This window comes from Oratosquilla oratoria, chromosome 41, assembly GCF_046742065.1.
Source record: "Oratosquilla oratoria isolate Oo_2021 chromosome 41, ASM4674206v1, whole genome shotgun sequence".
NCBI lineage: Eukaryota > Metazoa > Arthropoda > Malacostraca > Stomatopoda > Squillidae > Oratosquilla > Oratosquilla oratoria.
The window spans coordinates 2,541,091-2,558,813 of record NC_134817.1 but is presented as its reverse complement, the minus strand read 5'-3'; the positions used below and the strand labels follow the sequence as shown (position 1 = coordinate 2,558,813).

The 17,723-nt window shown below is 38.2% G+C and overlaps 1 protein-coding gene across 1 annotated transcript; it reads left to right on the top strand.

Moving 5' to 3' along the window:
- Nucleotides 1-1,664: 1,664 nt before the first annotated feature.
- Nucleotides 1,665-16,347, top strand: pen-2 (presenilin enhancer, gamma-secretase subunit). Its single transcript, XM_076177791.1, has 3 exons — nucleotides 1,665-1,819; nucleotides 9,661-9,765; nucleotides 15,211-16,347. The coding sequence occupies exons 1-3, from the start codon at nucleotides 1,759-1,761 to the stop codon at nucleotides 15,348-15,350; spliced, it is 306 nt and encodes a 101-aa protein (XP_076033906.1). The 5' UTR covers nucleotides 1,665-1,758; the 3' UTR covers nucleotides 15,351-16,347.
- The last annotated feature ends 1,376 nt before the right edge of the window (nucleotides 16,348-17,723 follow it).

The following is a 17,723-nucleotide window of genomic DNA, read 5'->3' as shown; positions in this document are numbered from 1 at the left end:
TGTCATTTTCTACCGACTTCAATGGACATATACTGATATATACTTTCAACTGAATGCACTAAGCAATAGGCAAATCTATGTAATGTATAGAAAATATATTTTTGTATCGAAGACTTACTTTTTCCGGTACGATAACTAAAGCCCCCTCCACACGTACCATCACGCATCAGCGACTTGATGCAGTAGTCGTGTTGAAAACTTGTTAATAGCTTACGGACGGGCTGCATCACTGCGAATACCTTGCGCGAACAACCAGATCTCAGTCATAATTTGGCTTTCACGGAATGAGGATGTCTGCCGGCGCTCTACTCATTTAATCATTAAACCACCACAGCTTTGGAGTGTATACATTTTTCGTGCCAACATCAGACTTCTTTGATGCAATGATGGCAGTCATTTCCGAAACTGTGTTTTCAGGGTATAAAGTTTTTTGGTAATGTCTTCATTCCGCACATTACATTTTGTTAAAGAAAAGAAGTCAGCTTTCGATGTTTGTACTTTTTATATTTCTCATCTTATATTCTTTGCACTTGATATTCCAAATGGCTGGGTACTGCTTTAGTAGCTTAATGTAATGTAAGATAATAGTCTTCGTCCACTCGAAAGGCTTTGCGGAAGTTGCTTGTGCCATTGTATGAAACTAGAAGAGCGAAGCAGAGCGCGTGCTTTTTCTTCCTTTAACTGTTGACACACTGCGCAACGATTAGAAATCGGTACGCCCATGACTGCTTTCATGATGGTGCGACGTTTTTCAACTCATCGCTTCAATACATCGCGCATCAAATACTCGTACGTCCGCCACCACTGTTGTTATATTTTATCTCGCTGATTATCTTCATATACAGGACGTGACAGTGATATCCATTATTTTTCGACACTCTTAGATAAATTCCACAAACCGAAATCGACATCCTCTAATTTTTACTGCTTACACTTACTTCAGTAAAAATAATTACCTATTTTTAGTTTTATCTTATAATTAAATTAACAAAGCCTTATCACACACCAGTAAGTAAAATTTATAACATTAAGAGTCATGCTTTTAATTCTAAAAACACTTATGCAGCCATTTATGTCGTATTTTTTTTTTAATATCGGTTTCAAAATTAGCTAAGTCACCCCTTTGCCTCATGGAATGTGAGACAATTGAAAATTCTAGTGCTAATAGGAAACTACAAGCCTGACTGCGAAAGGTCCCATTCCGCCCAAATACCGCACACATGCTGTCAGTTTATTTAACCCCCGGACCTGGCAAAACATCAGAAAGTACTAAAATCGATTAAATGACATCCTTACAATGATTCATGGAAGAACAAATTTATTTTGGGGGGGCTTGAGCCCCCCCCCCCCCCGGATCCGCGCCTGCTCACATTCGGTGGCACACTGCCCGTAAGCACGAAATACAGTTTTCCATACAGATGCATAGATACCTGGATTAGCTTACAATGCCATAAATATAATAAGTGGAAATCCATGTAAGGTTCCAACTTAATCTTTAGAGTTTAGGCTAAGTAGTAAGTTGGAACTGTACATGGATTTCAGGTTAAATATGGAAAATACACGGGGTCCATCGAGCATCACTACTTTCCTGTATACTACAATTATATAGGTAAATGCTTGCATGTGAAAAGAAGAAAACAACAGTTGTACCTGAATCGTAATCTGTGCGGAATTATGGATTCAGTTGTTTTCCACTTCGGATGTAAACATTAGCAAGCTGTCAAGTGAAGTAAACAGAAAGCTACGTTGTACTTCAACATGAATATAGAAAGGCTTCCTAGTGACCAGAAACTTGTTCTGTGTCGAAAATATTACATGGGTAAGTTTAAGTTGTGTATAGGATTGCTTATTAGTCGATATATGTGTACACAAATCTGAAACATGAAAGCTGCAAAATCACACGACCTCAAGGTGAGTCAATGGATGGGCACGGTACTCCTTCAGCTACTTACTTACTTAGTGAAGTTCAGAGGTCAGTTCTCACAGCCATAGTGATCTACCGCTGCTGCCAGTTCTGCTGTCTCTCCTCACAAGGGCTAGTCGGTCTGTTATTGTGTTTGATGAGAACCTACTGATGGCGGTTTAGCTAGGTCAACATGAAAATGGAATTCCTAATAATTGACTGGGGACTCGTCTGGCACCTTCCGTAGAAACCTGTCCAGCACATGCTTGAAGCTGTCCACCGAGCATTTGGTTCTCTCTCTCACTTCTTTTGGGAGGGCGTTGACAAAATTTTGATCCTCGTGACCTAGGCTGGATGCCAGTAAGGTCCTAAGCTTCTCTGGGGCTCTTGGTGGGAGAGTTTGTCTCGCACACTTGCACCCGAGCCTTACGCTGTGATACGGCTTGATTGTCGAGGGCATAACAGTCTGCAAATTTCTTGTGACACGAGACAAATTTAACAAAGAAATAGATATAATAGAATTAGGAGAGGTCTTAACTGATAAAGTTCTCATTAAATGCTCAAAGTAAAATTTTGGTATTTATTCAGTTTTGTTCCTGGACGCAGTATAGCAATAGAAAATTAAATATTAATTTGTGAATTATAATACATGAATGTAATATGCAATTTTCTTGGTGGAAATAAAAAAAAATACCATGCTACAAGCAAATATACTAACGAACAAAGTCGCTAGCATAGGATCGGGACGCCATTTTCTCTGTTAAGTGTTTGTCATCTGCCCGGTCTAGTTAAATGTCAGTTACAAGGTGTATAGCCTCGGTACTTCTGGCAGTACCTCGCGAGGTACATATTCTTGAAGGAATGCTATGGAGCTGAAATCCATGCATTCCTTCAAGTTGCAAGAACCCTATATACCCCGCAATCTGAGAGAGTGATTGAACAGCCTGCCAACGTCTCTCATGACAACAATGATGAGGACAATCTGGATGACCTATAAATTGCAGGTACTGATTCATTAAACACAGGTTAGGTTAGGTTAGATGAATTTATCATCCTTTCATTTCTTCGATGTCAGCATCTATCATAACAAACATGGCATACCATTCGTCCGGCACGACTTCGTTACTTACGAAATCTATTTTAGGAACTTTATTGTTTTTTATTTCTGCCAAGAAAATTGCATATTACGTTGATACATTATAATTTAGAAAACTAAACTTTTACATGTAAAGTTCTCAAAATCAGTACCACTCTTGTATCATCATTATTGTATATTTTTATAATTGTTACTTCCTTTTTGTTATAACTATTACTAGATTTTTATTTACTACAGGTTCTTTCAATTTATTATTCTTTGTACATAATGAGTTATGTCAAAGATTATTATTTGTAGTAGTATGCTATACTTACAATTTTAGTACAGTGTATTTTTATAACTATAAGATTGTAAAATAGATAAATAAGTAAAATAAAAGATAATAATTCAACCAAGACATCCCAATATTTTAAAGTATTTACATGGTTTTCATATGGTCATTAGATCTGGAAAAGGATTCTGTAGACCTGTAGTATCTCCATTTCAGTATACTATGTCAAAATGTCCCCATATAAGTGATTAATTTGACAATGTTTTAGTCACGGGGGATACCTTACCAAGTATTTGGTGAAATTCTAGAATCGCATGAACATGGATATTTAAGATGAAACTTTGTCCAATAGCTCCTACACTGACCTAACCTAACGTGGTTCTATTCCAGTATCACACAAATAACAATTTTCTCTTCTTTCTGTTTTGCATCTAAAAGATCAATCTTTTTCTATGGAATAGTTATGATAGGTTAGAGTTGCTTAGGTTTGGAGCTGTTGGACAACGTAAGTTTTATGTTAAGTATCTGTGCGCCTTGCTGTGGATGTGCTGTGTCTTGCGACACTGCCTCTGACCCAGGGCAGTGGACAAGATACAGGGATGACCAGTCATCCAGGAGGTGCCAAGATAAGAGAGAGGGTGGAGGGGAGTGGAGTGTATTAGGGATGGAATGGGTGGGAATGGTTTTTATGCCTTTTTCTTTTTGGTTACCTCCCTTGTAAGGGGGAAAAAGCCTTTGGTATATGTATGTATGTATCTGTGCTTGCATGATTCTGGAATTTTACTCCCAACCTAATGTATACTAACCTAACTTAGTCATTCCATAAAATAAATAGATTTTGCAAATGCAAAAAATTAAAAAAGATTAAATGTGTGCTTGTGTGATACTGGAATAGAACCAATTTCCAGTTCAGTAATGAATTGATTTCCATGGTAAAAGTTTGGAAAATATCCTGAATCTTGTCAGGTGATAACATATACATTTATACTTGGTTAGCAATATTACTGAGCGAGTGAAAGTAGACTTTCAACATCTATATTTCTATGGCTTTGTTTTCTTACAATTTGATACTGAACCAATTTCCATGGTAAAAGTATAGGTACTTATAAAGATATATGCTAGTCTCGTAGATGCAGTTCTTACCTATATCATCCAATAGCTTTTATCATCCTGAGTATACTGAACTCCATAGATATCTACTGGAAATTAATAGTAACATCAGTAGTGATTTTTTAATATGGAGTGTCTTTTTGGGCAGGGGGCTGTGGTGCAGAGTAGCATACATGCAGGCAAAAAGAGTCATTAAGGAGTGGGTGAAATGGTCAAAGATATGAGGGAAATTACTTTTCAGTATTTTGGCAGAAATTTATTCACCAGTGCCCACAAAAAAAGAAACATTCATCCATGCTTTCTTCACCCAGGCTCTATCCCTCACAGGGTGACTAGTGTTGTCACCCATGTGCAGTATCTCCCCTCAGTGCTTTGAGTGATGAGGAAGCTGGGAATGAATAGAAAGTGATGGGACTTTTTTTCTGGGAAACATCTTTGTAATTACTACATTAGGTTAGTTAGATTAGGTGCAGGTATTTACCTAATTGTAGTATACAGGAAGGAGCAACACTATTGTGTCCCGTCTCCTACTCTCTCTCTCTCTCTCTCTCCTCTCTCTCTCTCTCTCTCTCTCTCTCTCTCTCTCTCTCTCTCTCTCTCTCTCTCTCTCTCTCTCTCTCTCTCTCTCTCTCTCTCTCCCTCTCTCTCTGTTGGCATTGCTTGTGAGATGAAGTGTGAAGGGCATGTGTTTTTCATGGTTTTGGCATAGAATTGTGTTCTTGTCATTTTCATATGTTCTGTTGGAAGCATTTTGGTTTCTAGTGCAGTGGTTTTGGTGCATCCTTTTATTACTCTCAGTGCTCCATTCTTTAGTATTAGTAAATTTTGTATGTTTGCTTAGCTAATTGTTGGAAACCATGCTATAAAGGCATATTCAAGAATGGTGCTTATGAACTCTTTACAGATGTTTAGTAGAGTTTCTTTTTGTTTCCCAAAGTCTCTGCTGGTGATGGTTTTGAGTAGGTTTGTTTTCTTGTTGATCCTCACTGAGAGGTCCATAATATGTGGACTGATTGTCTGATTGGTATCAAGTGTTATACCTAGAATTTTTGGGTTCCTTTTCAGTGGAAGGATTTGTCCATTCAACTTCTCTCTTTTTCAGTCTTTCTTTTCTCATGTGTCCTGTTTTTTCTTTTGTCATTCCTCTCTTTTCTATCTTCATTTATCTCTTGTTTTATCCTCTCTCTCTCTCTCTCTCTCTCTCTCTCTCTCTCTCTCTCTCTCTCTCTCTCTCTCTCAAAAATACCTATACTTGTAAAATTCTTATGAAGATCTATTCAGTATTTTATGTACAGGTATTTGCAGTAAAAAATTTATAACAAATTGTACTAAAAATTAGAAGTGGATGGTAAATGAAGAGTTTGTAAGGAGTTATAGTTTATGATAGGGACACATTTGCCATTTATGGAAAGTTTTTGTTTTGGGGTATTGGCTGCATGTTATTGTGGCAAAGTAGCATGCAGTTAATACTTATGGGTCTATATGGGGCACCCCTATGGACCAGAGCCACACATAATTTTGTCTGTGAAAGAGGAAACTCTGTTCATAGAGAAATGATGACACGTTTATACTACGACTGCCCCTCCGTTATGCTGTCCCCCAACCCCTTGTTACTGTCCTGTACCATTTCTCTGAGTATTCATTTCCTTTTTTTGCCTACCCTGTGGTGGGGGAAGAGAATGCTACCACCAAGTCTTTCCACTTGAGTCATAAGAGGTGACAAAAAACAGGACAGGGGATGGGATTAGGAGTCCCACTACCTGTAGCCCCAAAGGGGACATTCCTAAAAAAAAGTAAAGGCATAAGAGGGTCTGGGAGTTTTCCAACCAGTACCCTAAGGTTTGGGTCTTCTAATGTGTGTGGATGTGATACAGATGAGAGTAAAAGGGAAGAGATAGGCAGTATGTTTGTGAGAAGAAAGATGGATGTGCTGGCTTTGAGTGAAACTAAAATGAAAGGAAAGGGCGAGTGTGAGTTTGGGAGTGTAGCTGGGAGGTACTCAGGAGTGAAGAGGGGACAAGGGAGAGAAGGGGTGGCTATACTAGTAAGTGAAGAGATAAGTAAGCATGTAGTGAGGTGGAAGGAGGTTTCATCAAGGTTGATATGGATGAAGGTGAAGCTGGGAAGGGAGATGTGGGTTTTTGTAAGTGCGTATGGGCCTGGTAGTGAGAAGAGCGTAGAGGAAAGGGAGGCTTTTTGGGTAGATATAAATTAATGCATAGAGGGATTAGGGAGAAATTTCAATATAGTTGTATTTGGAGACCTTAATGCTAGGGTAGGAAATGAACTAATAGATGGAGTGATTGGGAAGTATGGAGTTCCAGGTAAAAATCGTAGTGGAGAATTGATGGTGGAGATATGTCTTGAAAGAGAGTTGACGATAGCAAATACAGTGTTTAGGAAGAAAGTCAAGCATAAGTGCACATGGGAGAGGGTGGTGGATGGAAGGGTGGCAGATATATCGTTAATGGACTATATAGTGGTGACCAGGAGTATGGTAGGAAGAGTTAAGGATGTACATGTTCTAAGGGGAGAGAGTTGGGGAATATCAGATCATTTTCTGGTGGAAGGTAAATTGAGAGTGAAGAATAGGTGGAGAAAGAGGAAAAGGGCAGAAGGTAGGGAGGTACTTAGAGTGAACTGCTTAAATCAGAGAAAAGGAGAATGAGTATAAGAAGAAGCTGAGAGAGGAGTAGGAGGGAGTGAAGGATAGAGTAGAACTAGGATTGGAGGAGGAAGGGGATTGTTTAAGAAGGAAGTCATAAGTTGTGCAAAGATGGTGTGTGGAACAAGGAGGGCAGGAGGAAATAGAAGGAAGGGTAGTGAGTGGTGACATGAGGAAGCAAAGAAGGATGTAGAAGAGAAGCAGGCATTCATAGATTGACTATAAATTAGGATGAGGGAATAGTATGAGAGGTACAAAGTAAAGAGAAGAGAAGTTAAGCAGAAGATAAAGGAAGCAAAGAGGAGAGCAGATGTGAAATGGGGTAAGAGTATGACAGAAATTTTTTGAAAGTAATAAAATGATGTTTTGGAAGGAAATTAAAAGAGGAAGAGGAGGCGAATCAAGTAGAGAAGAAAAGGTAAAAGGTGCAGATGGAGAGATGATAATGGAAGAGAAGGCAGTGAGAGGAAGGTGGGGAGAGTATTTTAGGGAGTTGCTAAATGTGAAGGAGGATAGGGAGGGAAAGGTAGTTGCAGTGGGAAATGCTAAGAAAATGAGCATGATGAGTGAGAAAAATGGAGGAGAAATAGGGAAGGATGAAGTGAAAGCAGCTGTTAAGATGATGAGAGCAGGTAAGGCACCTGGTCTGGATGGATGCCATTCAGAAAGTCTGTAGAAAGGAGGTACAGTGATGGTGGACTGGCTGGTGAGGTTATTTAATGTTTGTTTAAGAGAGGGTAGACTGCCAGAGGACTGGAGGAGTGCCTGTATGGTTCCGCTTTACAAGGGAAAGGGGGACAAGTGTGAGTGTAGTAGTTTCAGAGGGATCAGCTTGTTGAGTGTAGTTGGGAAGGCTTATGGGTGGGTCTTGATTGAGAGGATTAGGAGAGGAACAGAGGGAGTAATTGATGAGGAACAGTGTGGTTTTAGGATAGGTAGGGGTCATGTAGATCAGATTTTTGTGGTAAGACAGATATGTGAGAAAGCTATAGGAAAAGGTAAGGATGTTTTTTAGGCTCTTATGGATCTGGAAATGGCTTACGACAGGATAGGCAGGAAGGCACTGTGGGAGGTACTGCAGATATATGGGATAGGAGGAAAGCTGTTAAGAGCAATCAAGAGTTTTTACGAGAGTAGTAGAGCTTGTGTTAGGATTAGAAATGGAGAGAGTGAATGGTTTGAGGTAAAGGTGGAGCTTCGTCAGGGATGTGTTATGTCGCCCTGGCTGTTCAATCTATACATGGATGGGGTGGTGTGAGAGGTTAACCACTTCCATACGGTGACGCCTACGTAGGCTGCATGAGGAGCAAGTGGGTACTCGATGATGCCGACGTCACCATCTTGATTATATTTATTGTAGTTGTACCTACGTAATTTCGATTCTCTCTAAACTGGCTTCATCAATTTTCTATGGTTATCAAAATACACGGGTGAAAGAGAACGAACGATTGAGCACTGACTTTATTTTTTATAATGCGATTATTATGACACAACATCGCATGTCGGGCAGCTAATGCTGCCAGATGTGCGATGTGCCCTGGAGTGAAGAGGATGCAAGGGTAGTGGGACAGGGGTTGGAGATGATTAAAGAAAATGGAGAAAAATGGGAAATAAGCCAGTTGTTGTTTGCTGACGACACTGCACTTGTAGCAGGATCAGAGGGATTGAGGAAGTTAGTGACAGAGTTTGAGAAGGTGTGTGAAAGAAGGAAGCTGAAGATAAATGTGGGCAAAAGTAAGGTGATGAAATGTACAAGGGGAGAGAGTGACAGCAGGCTGGATGTGAGCATTAAGGGTGAAAGACTGGAGGAAATGGATAGTTTTAGATACTTGGGTGCAAATGTGATAGGAAAGGGAGGAGTGGGGGGTAGAGGTAGAATGTTGATTGAGAGAAGCGAGTAAATGCCTTGGTGGATTAAAAAGTGTAATGAGGAAATGAGGAGGAGAACGGATTGAAAGGGAGCTGGGAAATAGGGTTGATGAAAGAATATTAGGATGGTTTGGACACATGGAAAGAATGAGTGAAGAAAGATTAGTAAAAGAAGTGTGGAAGGCAGTGGTGGAAGGAGTGAATATGAGGGGGCATCCTAGGATGAGATGGATGGATGGGGTGAAAGGGGCATTACAAAAGAGGAATGTCTGTTGAGGAAGGATGGGAAAGGACAGAAGATAGGGGTGAATGGAGAAGGGTTGTGTATGGATGATGCTGTTATGCATGAGGGGGAGTGGGTGGGGGATGGGGGGTGAGGAAGTATGTATGAGAAAAAATTTGACGCAGCCCGAAGGGACTTCTCCCCGTCTTCTTTTCTGCATGAGGGGACGGAGAGGGGGGGGGGGGTCGCCGAATTTATGAAGCGGCCTTGCTGTGGATGTGCTGTGTCTTGTGACACTGCTTCTGACCCATGGCAGGGATGACCCATCATCCAGGAGGTGCCAAGATAAGGGAGAGAGGAGAGTGTAATATGTAGGGAATGGAATGGGTGGGAGTGGTTTCTATGCCTTTTTATTTTTGGCTACCCCCTGTGTAAGGGGGGAAAAGCTGTTGGTACATGATTATATATATGTATGTATATTTATGAATGTAATAAAATCCTTTATTATGATCTTTTCTTGCAGCTGGTTTTGCTCTCCTACCATTCATGTGGACCATCAACTTCATCTGGTTCTTCAGGGATGCATTTCTTGCCCCAAGCTTCAGTGAACAGAAACGTATTAGGTGTTGTGAGTATCAGTTAGTTCATGCAAATATAATGCTGGATGCTTTGTTTTAGAGTTGTCCTTTAGAATTTTTCTATCATAGTATTGGATAAAGAAGGGGTAGCAGTAAACTACAGTTGTCAGTCCTTTGCTGTGAAAATGCCATACTGAATTGTGTTGGCTTTGACCCAACCAGTATGATGAATTGACAGGGAGGAACCCTCCATATTTGAGGTGCTGAGAGGGGAGGGATGTTAAGTGCAAATGACTGTGTGTTGTGACTTGGCAAAAAAAAAAATATATATATATATATATACAGTACTACCTCTCATTAACGGACGTTAGTTAGCTGTGTTTTCGGTGTTTTTGGTGCTGTTGTTTAGTGCTGTGCAACCACTATGCCACCCAAAAACCACTCCAAATCAACGGATTATTCACATCAACAGACACCGTTACCCCCCTTTAGTCCGTTAATGAGAGGTAGTACTGTATATATAGTCAACTCTCAATTAATGCGAGGGTTACGTTCCTGGAGACCGTGTTAATCAAAATTGCATTAGTTGGACACTGGGAAAGTCTTGTCTATTTTGGGATTTTGTTTCTCTGAACTTGAACAAACACATTATTAATACATTTGTAGGTTACAGAAACAACAAAAACACACATTCTTTGTATTTATTTGTAGTACACAGTTATTTATTCTGTGTGTGCACATGAACAAACAAAATTAGTGTACCATTAATTGTGGGTTGGTGACACCGTCTTCTTTTTTCTTTTGGTGTAGAACAGAAAATGAGAGTTTACAATCTCTAAATTATTCATTTCTCTGTAACAATTTTTCAAGCTTTTATGACTTATAATCACAGTCCATACATTTGAAAATTAGTGTACCATTAATTGTGGGTTGGTGACAATGTTTTCTTTTTTGTTTTGGTGTAGAAACTGAGATCAAAACAGAGCGCGGGAGACTGACCGCACAGAGGCCCTTTCTTTCAGTGCTCTAATCGCCAAATTCAAATCGTGTTAAATCGAAATTGTCGTGTTATTTAAAAAATCCTTAAAAATTAATTTGTGTCTTTCTTGATTTTCTTTCCGTGTCCTCTTGTATTTCTACTATCCCATTTTATTAGATCCTCTCTATCAATAGTTTCTATGCATTTCATGATTCTATAAATAGTTATCAAGTCTCCTCTCTCTCTTCTTTGTTCTAATGTCTGTAGCTCAAGTTTTGCTAGTCTCTCTTCATATGATAGTTCTGAGAGTGTTGGTGCCAATTTTGTAATTGCTCTTTGTATTCTTTCAAGTTTTGTTATACATTTTTTGTACTTGGTGACCACATCGTCGCTGCATATTCCAATCTTGGTCTTATCAAAGTCATTAGTATTTTCTTCACCATTTCTTCGTCCAGGTATGTAAATGCCACTTTGATTGTTCTTGTTAAATTATAAGTTTCTCCAAAAATCTTGTTCATATGTTTCTCAGGGGACATATTATTCATAATAGTAACTCCCAGGTCCTTCTCATTTTCTACTTTTTTATTTCTTCTTCACCCAATTTATATGATCCCACCATTCTTTTTTTTTTTTTTTTTTTTTTTTTGCTTCTTCCAAATTCCATTATACTACACTTCTTAATATTGAATTCCATCTCCCACTTCCTACTCCATTCCCATACTTTATTGAGCTCACTCTGTAGCGACTCACAATCTTCTTCAGCGTTGACTTTTTTCAACAATTTTGTATCAGCAAAGAAGTTCATACTGTATAACTTTCAATTCCTTTATCCATATCATTAATATATATAGCAAACATTATTGGGGCCAGAACTGTTCCTTGTGGAACATCACTTATCACTTCATCCCAATTAGAGTGTTTGTCTCTTATCACCACTCATTTTTCTTTCATGCAAGAAGTCTTCCATCCACTTTAGCAGTTTGTCCCATATTCCTCCTGCAGTTTCTAATTTCTTAAGCAACTTCTTATGTGGCACCTTATCAAAAGCTTTTTTCAGGTCTAGAAATGCACAATCAGCCCATCCATCTCTCTCTTGTATTACATCTAGTAGCCTTGAATAGAAACACATTAAGTTTGTGACACATGATCCTTGTCTAAATCCAAATTGCCTTGGAGTTAGTACGTTGTTTTTTTCCAAATCCCTTACCCATCTAATTTTGATAATTCTTTCACAAATTTTAGCTATCGTACTTGTAAGAGAGACCGGTCTATAGTAGGGTCTTCCTTGTTTCCCCCTTTATATATTGATACTATATTTGCTCTTTTCCAATATTCTGGAACATTTCCTTCTTTCAATGAATTGTTTATTAGACTATTTTGTCTGTTTGTTCATTCCTGCATTCTCTCAAAATCCAGTTTGCCATTTCATCTGGACCATGTGATTTTCTGACATCGAGATTACTCAAGTGTTTCATTATTTCATTCCTTGATACTTCTATCTCTTTCATAGGGGGGACTTTCTCCTCCCATTCGATATCTCTAGGTTGTATGTTCTCCCTTGTAAACACCGATTTAAAATGCTTGTTCATAATTTCTGCCATTTCTATTTCCTCTGTGTAATCAACTCCTCCTTGTCGTAGTTTCTCTAATTCTTGTTTGTTTTTCAGTTTGTTGTTTACAAATCTGTAAAATAGTTTTGATTGATCTTTACATTTTTCTATAACATCTTTTTCGTATTCTCTCCTTTCTTCTGTGCACGCTTGTACATATTCATTTCTATAGTATATATTTTCCATTTTCAGGTCTTTTGTCTTTTTTCCATTTTATCCAAGCTTTATCCCTTTTGTCTTTTAACTCCCTACATTTTTTTTTGTACCAGTACTTTACATACTCTTTTTCTTGCTCTTGTCTTGGAACATACTCTTCCACTCCTTTATAAATTTTTGTCAAAATATTTAATTTCTCTTCTACTGTTGTTTCCTCCCTGTGTATTCTTTCTCAGCTTTTTGAAAGAATTCTCTTATTTTATAAAATTTTTGTTTTTCCATACATCAATCTTCGCTTTCTATATATATATACAGTATATATATATATATATATGTATATATATATATATATATATATATATTTTTTTTAATGTATTTTTCCTCATTTAGTTCCAGTTCAACCAATATGTGGTCACTTTTCTTATTGGTGTCTTATATTCAATCTTGTCCACTATTTCGGGTTTTGATGTGAGTATTAGGTCCAGTCTCGATGGTTCTTCCTCATTTCTATACCTAGTATTCTCTTGTATCCATTGCATCATTGTACTATAATCATATCTCTTCCCAGTAGATTTCTTTACAATTAAAGTCACCCATTATAACTATTCTTCCTCCATCTTCCATTATCTTATTTAGTGTTATCCTTGTGTCTTCTAACATATTTTTGTGTTCTTTCTCTTCCCACAAAGCCATTTTAGGTGGCTTATAATTCACTACAAACTTCCTGCTCTTCCCATCCTTGTCCTCCACTTCCATCATAATCATCTCTACTCTATTCTTTCCATATGTGACATCCCTCACATATATATCCTTCTTAGTCAGGAACATAACTCCACCCCCATGTTTTACCTCTCTGTTTCTAATCCAATAATTATATGCACCATGTCCTATACTGTTGGGTGGTAGTGGACCTTTCAATTTTGTCTACAATTCCCATTATTTCTGGTTCTTTTTCCTTCAGGTAATCATTCAGTTCATTCAAGCCTGTTATTAAGCCATCTATATTTGTGTAAGACACTTTTAATTTTCTGCTACTTCCATTGTGTTTTCTGTTTCCCTTCTGTTTTTCTCTGCTATGAACCATTTCCTCACTTTCATATTCACTACTCTTCAGTAGAATTTATCTTTTTCTGACTATTCTTTTCTCGTTTTTTTCCTTAGCTTCTAGTCTTTTTGCTTTCTCATTCTCTCTTTCCTCTTTATTCATTTCTCTTTTTATCCGTACCTGTTTATACTGATCACTTTCTGCTAGTTTCCCTGTTTTTTTTATTAGATTTCTCTGCTGTCGTTTGTGACCTGAATTTAACCTTAATTGGTCTGGTCTTATCTGTGGTGGTGATACCGACATGTGGTGCCCCCAAGGAGGTCAGTGTCTTTGATGAGCTCCTTTCACCTTATGTTCCCTGGGTCAGGTTGCAACCTATGCACTAATTGGCTGTTATGGTGCAGCTGGAGATATAGATGTGCAGGGTCTTTCTGAGAAGATTTGTATTGTGAGAGCCGACTGCAGGGAAAAGCTGATGCAGCTGGAGACAGACCTCAGCCTAGGTGTGCAGGGTCAGTCATCCCAGGGGGTTGCATTCAGCCAACTGTTGTCCTAGGGGTCTCCCACTGGGCTGCGGTGGTGCTGGGAGCTGTCACACGTCGCCAGCGAGAACAACTGCTGAACAAAGTGGATTCTGAACTCATAAAACTTTTATCAGGTTGTTTGGTGGTTAGATTAGAGAGTGTTAGTGCCTCAGGTAAGGATAGAGTGTGTATTTCCTAGGTTTTCAGTCATCAGAAAGTACCACATGGGGGGGAGAAAGAAGGATGCTTTAATATGGCATAATAGAATTGTACATTCTCTGGCATAACCTGCCATGACGACCAAACATGGCACATTCGTTACATTGCAGTTGTGATTCTCTCATCTTAGTTTTTCAGTAAGAGTAAGGTCAGTGCCTATAACTTCAGAAAGATTAGGCTTTTGAGAGATTCAGACAGGGTTACACCCCCAGTTAGTCTAGAATTTTGAAATTCTACTGTACACATACCCACTGTATCTCTAGTGACAGTTCCTTTCAGCCATGCACATGCCCTTCTTATCACTCATGAAGAGACCCTTTCCTTCTCTCCCTTTCTCTTTCTCCACTCCCCACATCCTATCTACTACACTCCCAAACTCAAACTCTCCTTTCCCTGTCAGTTTAGTTTTACTCATTGCTAAAACGTTTATCTTCATTTTTACTTACAACCTGTCACCTATCTACCTTTTTGCTCTTTCTTGTTCCACATCCCCACTCATTCGAAGACCCAGTTACTAGTTCTGGTCAGAGTCTTCTTTCTAGATTTATTTTTGCATTGACTCTTCACAGGAGAAACTTAGAGAGAGGATATTCATTCCCCATACTAAATACATTTAAGTCACTCACAATTTGTATGAGAACATGGTGGTAGCATTTGTACCTTCTACCTTACCCCTACCACCACAGACGCCTAGGAAAATGTGGCGAGTTAGGAATGGTAGATGATGAATTAAAAAGAGACAGCAAAAGTAAAAAGGAGGGATAGAGCAGCTTAGCACTCTGTGAGTTGAGAGTAGCCTCTGAGATACAGATACTGTTTGGCTCTTGTCTCTTATACTATCTTCAAAGACATTGAAATACTCATTACATGTGTAGAAGACAAATGAATGAAATCTGTATGACGGATTTAGTGATGTTGATAATTACTTTGTATTTGCATTCATTTATTGTTTTCTTTTTCAGATGTGATCATATCAGGCATTGGTTCATTGGTGTGGTTAGTAGGACTAGTGACATGGATCATAGTGTTCCAACAGCATCGCTCAGAATGGGGTGCTACAGCAGACTACATGTCTTTCATGATTCCAAGGGGCATTCCATGATTTAAAGTTTATTTTTAGTAATTAAGAACCTTAATACTATTGGAAAGTAGATATATTCACACAATTCAAACCAAAAGTATTTAAAATTTATTTTATGTTACAAGCTAGGTAAATGTACATTTTTTTTTTTTTTTCCTTTTCTTTTTCTTTTTCTTATAAGGGGGGTAGATGGTCAAGAATATGTGAAAATGTGAAAATATGAAAAGTTCTGGAAAAAGTCAGGGAGCATCATGTGACATTTAGTTATCTATAAATAGAATATCATATAAAGATTCATCTCAGTTTTATAGTTATGGGCATTTTTCCACACCCACATCCTGAGACTCAATCTTAATCAATCTTTGCCTTGAGTTGACAATGGTCCTTGAAACATCCCACAGATCTGTCTGGGAGGAAACATTGGATGCTTGTCTGTGTTGTATTTGCCTAATTGTAGTATACAGGAAAGGAGCAAACACTCCTGGGTTCCCATTTCTATGTTGCAAAAAACTACAACAAATTTTCTTAAAAAAAAAAAAAAAAATGTATCAAAATTTAATTCTAACAATTTCATACCCAAACATGCTGATTTCTTGCTCACTGCAGCCAGAGCTTTAAAAAAGGAAGATTTTATTTATGGACATGATGATACATGACTAAATTGAAGAAATATAATTTTCAATATTTATGCATAAAACTAAAAATAGAGAGGAATTTTTCATAACATCACATTCTTACAATTGAGTTCCAAGCTCATGAACACTAAAATCAATTTCAATTAAATTTATACATGATAGCCTTAGATATGCCTGATTGATTTTCTTTTTTCTTTTCTGTGTTTGGGAACAGTATTAATTGTGATCAAAGCACCATATAATTTTTATAATTTTTGAATATTTATTTTACAATGTTTTTATTTATTCTTTTCTTTAAGTTGTAGATTTTATTATTTGTGCTGAAATTAACTTGTATATTTAATTCCTGGTAAAAAGAAAAAATGCATAGCCATGACCCCTTACATACAAGTTTACTTTTCCAAACCAGCTGTCCCCATTAATGAAATAGAAATATAATTATATATATATATATATACTGTATATATATATATATATATATATATATATATATATATATATATATATATATATATATATACTGATTTCAAGCTGCATATGGAGTATTGTATCCAAATTATTATTTACTACTCTATAAGGATTTTGGATATTTTCCATTATGCTAGCATTTGTAATTATTTTAATAAAACCTTTCATAACATGTGTTGTTTAGTCTACATACCAGGTATTTAGTGATGTGTATAAAAGTAAATTACAGTTTGGAAGTGTGATTCAGCTTCATGCTTATTATTTACTCATAAATAGTAATGGTTGCACTGCACTATTGCCAGCACTTATAACTGGTACATTGGTTGGACAGTGGCTTGTGATGAGAGTAAATTTGGCAACAGTGTGTTTTTTAACACAGTAGTGTAACAGAGTGAATGGGTTGGAACAAACACCATTGTCATGACATGTTTACTATTTTCAGAATTTTCACTATATAAAGTTGTGTTTATAGATATGATATTGGTACATACACCAAAGGGTTTTTCCCCCTACATGGGGGGTAGCCAAAAAAAAAAAAGGCATAGAAACCACTCCCACCCATTCCATTTCCTATATATTCCACTCCCCTCCCTCCCTCTTATCTTGGCACCTCCTGGATGATGGGTCATCCCTGCATCCTGTCCACTGCCCTGGGTCAGAAACAGTGTCGCAAGACACAGCACATCCACAGCCGAGCTGCTTCATAAATTCAGCGACCCCCCCTCTCCGTCCCCTCATGCAGAAAAGGAGAAGACGGGGAGAAATCCCTTCGGGCTGCGTCAATTTTTTTTTCTCATACATACTACTCACCCCCCAACCCCCACCCACTCCACCTCATGCATCACAGCATCATCTATACACAACCCCTCTCCATTCACCCCTATCTTCTGTCCTCTCCGGTCCTTCCTCCACAGACATTTCTCTCTTTTTTGTAATGCCCCTTTTACCCCATCCATCCATCTCATCCTAGGATGCCCCCTCATATTCACTCCTTCCACCTCTGCCTTCCACACTTCTTTTACTAATCTTTCTTCACTCATTCTTTCCATGTGTCCAAACCATCCTAATATTATTTCATCAACCCTATCTCCCAATTCCCTTTCCACCCGTTCTCCTCCTCACCGCCTCATTTCTCACTCTATCCAGCCTAGTAACCCCTATCATACTTCTCAGACATTTCATCTCAAACACATTCAAACTCATTCTCTCTTCCTCTCTCATGTTCCATGTTTCTGCCCCATACAATGCTGTTGGTACAATCACTCCTTCTTATCCATTCCCAGATGTCTAT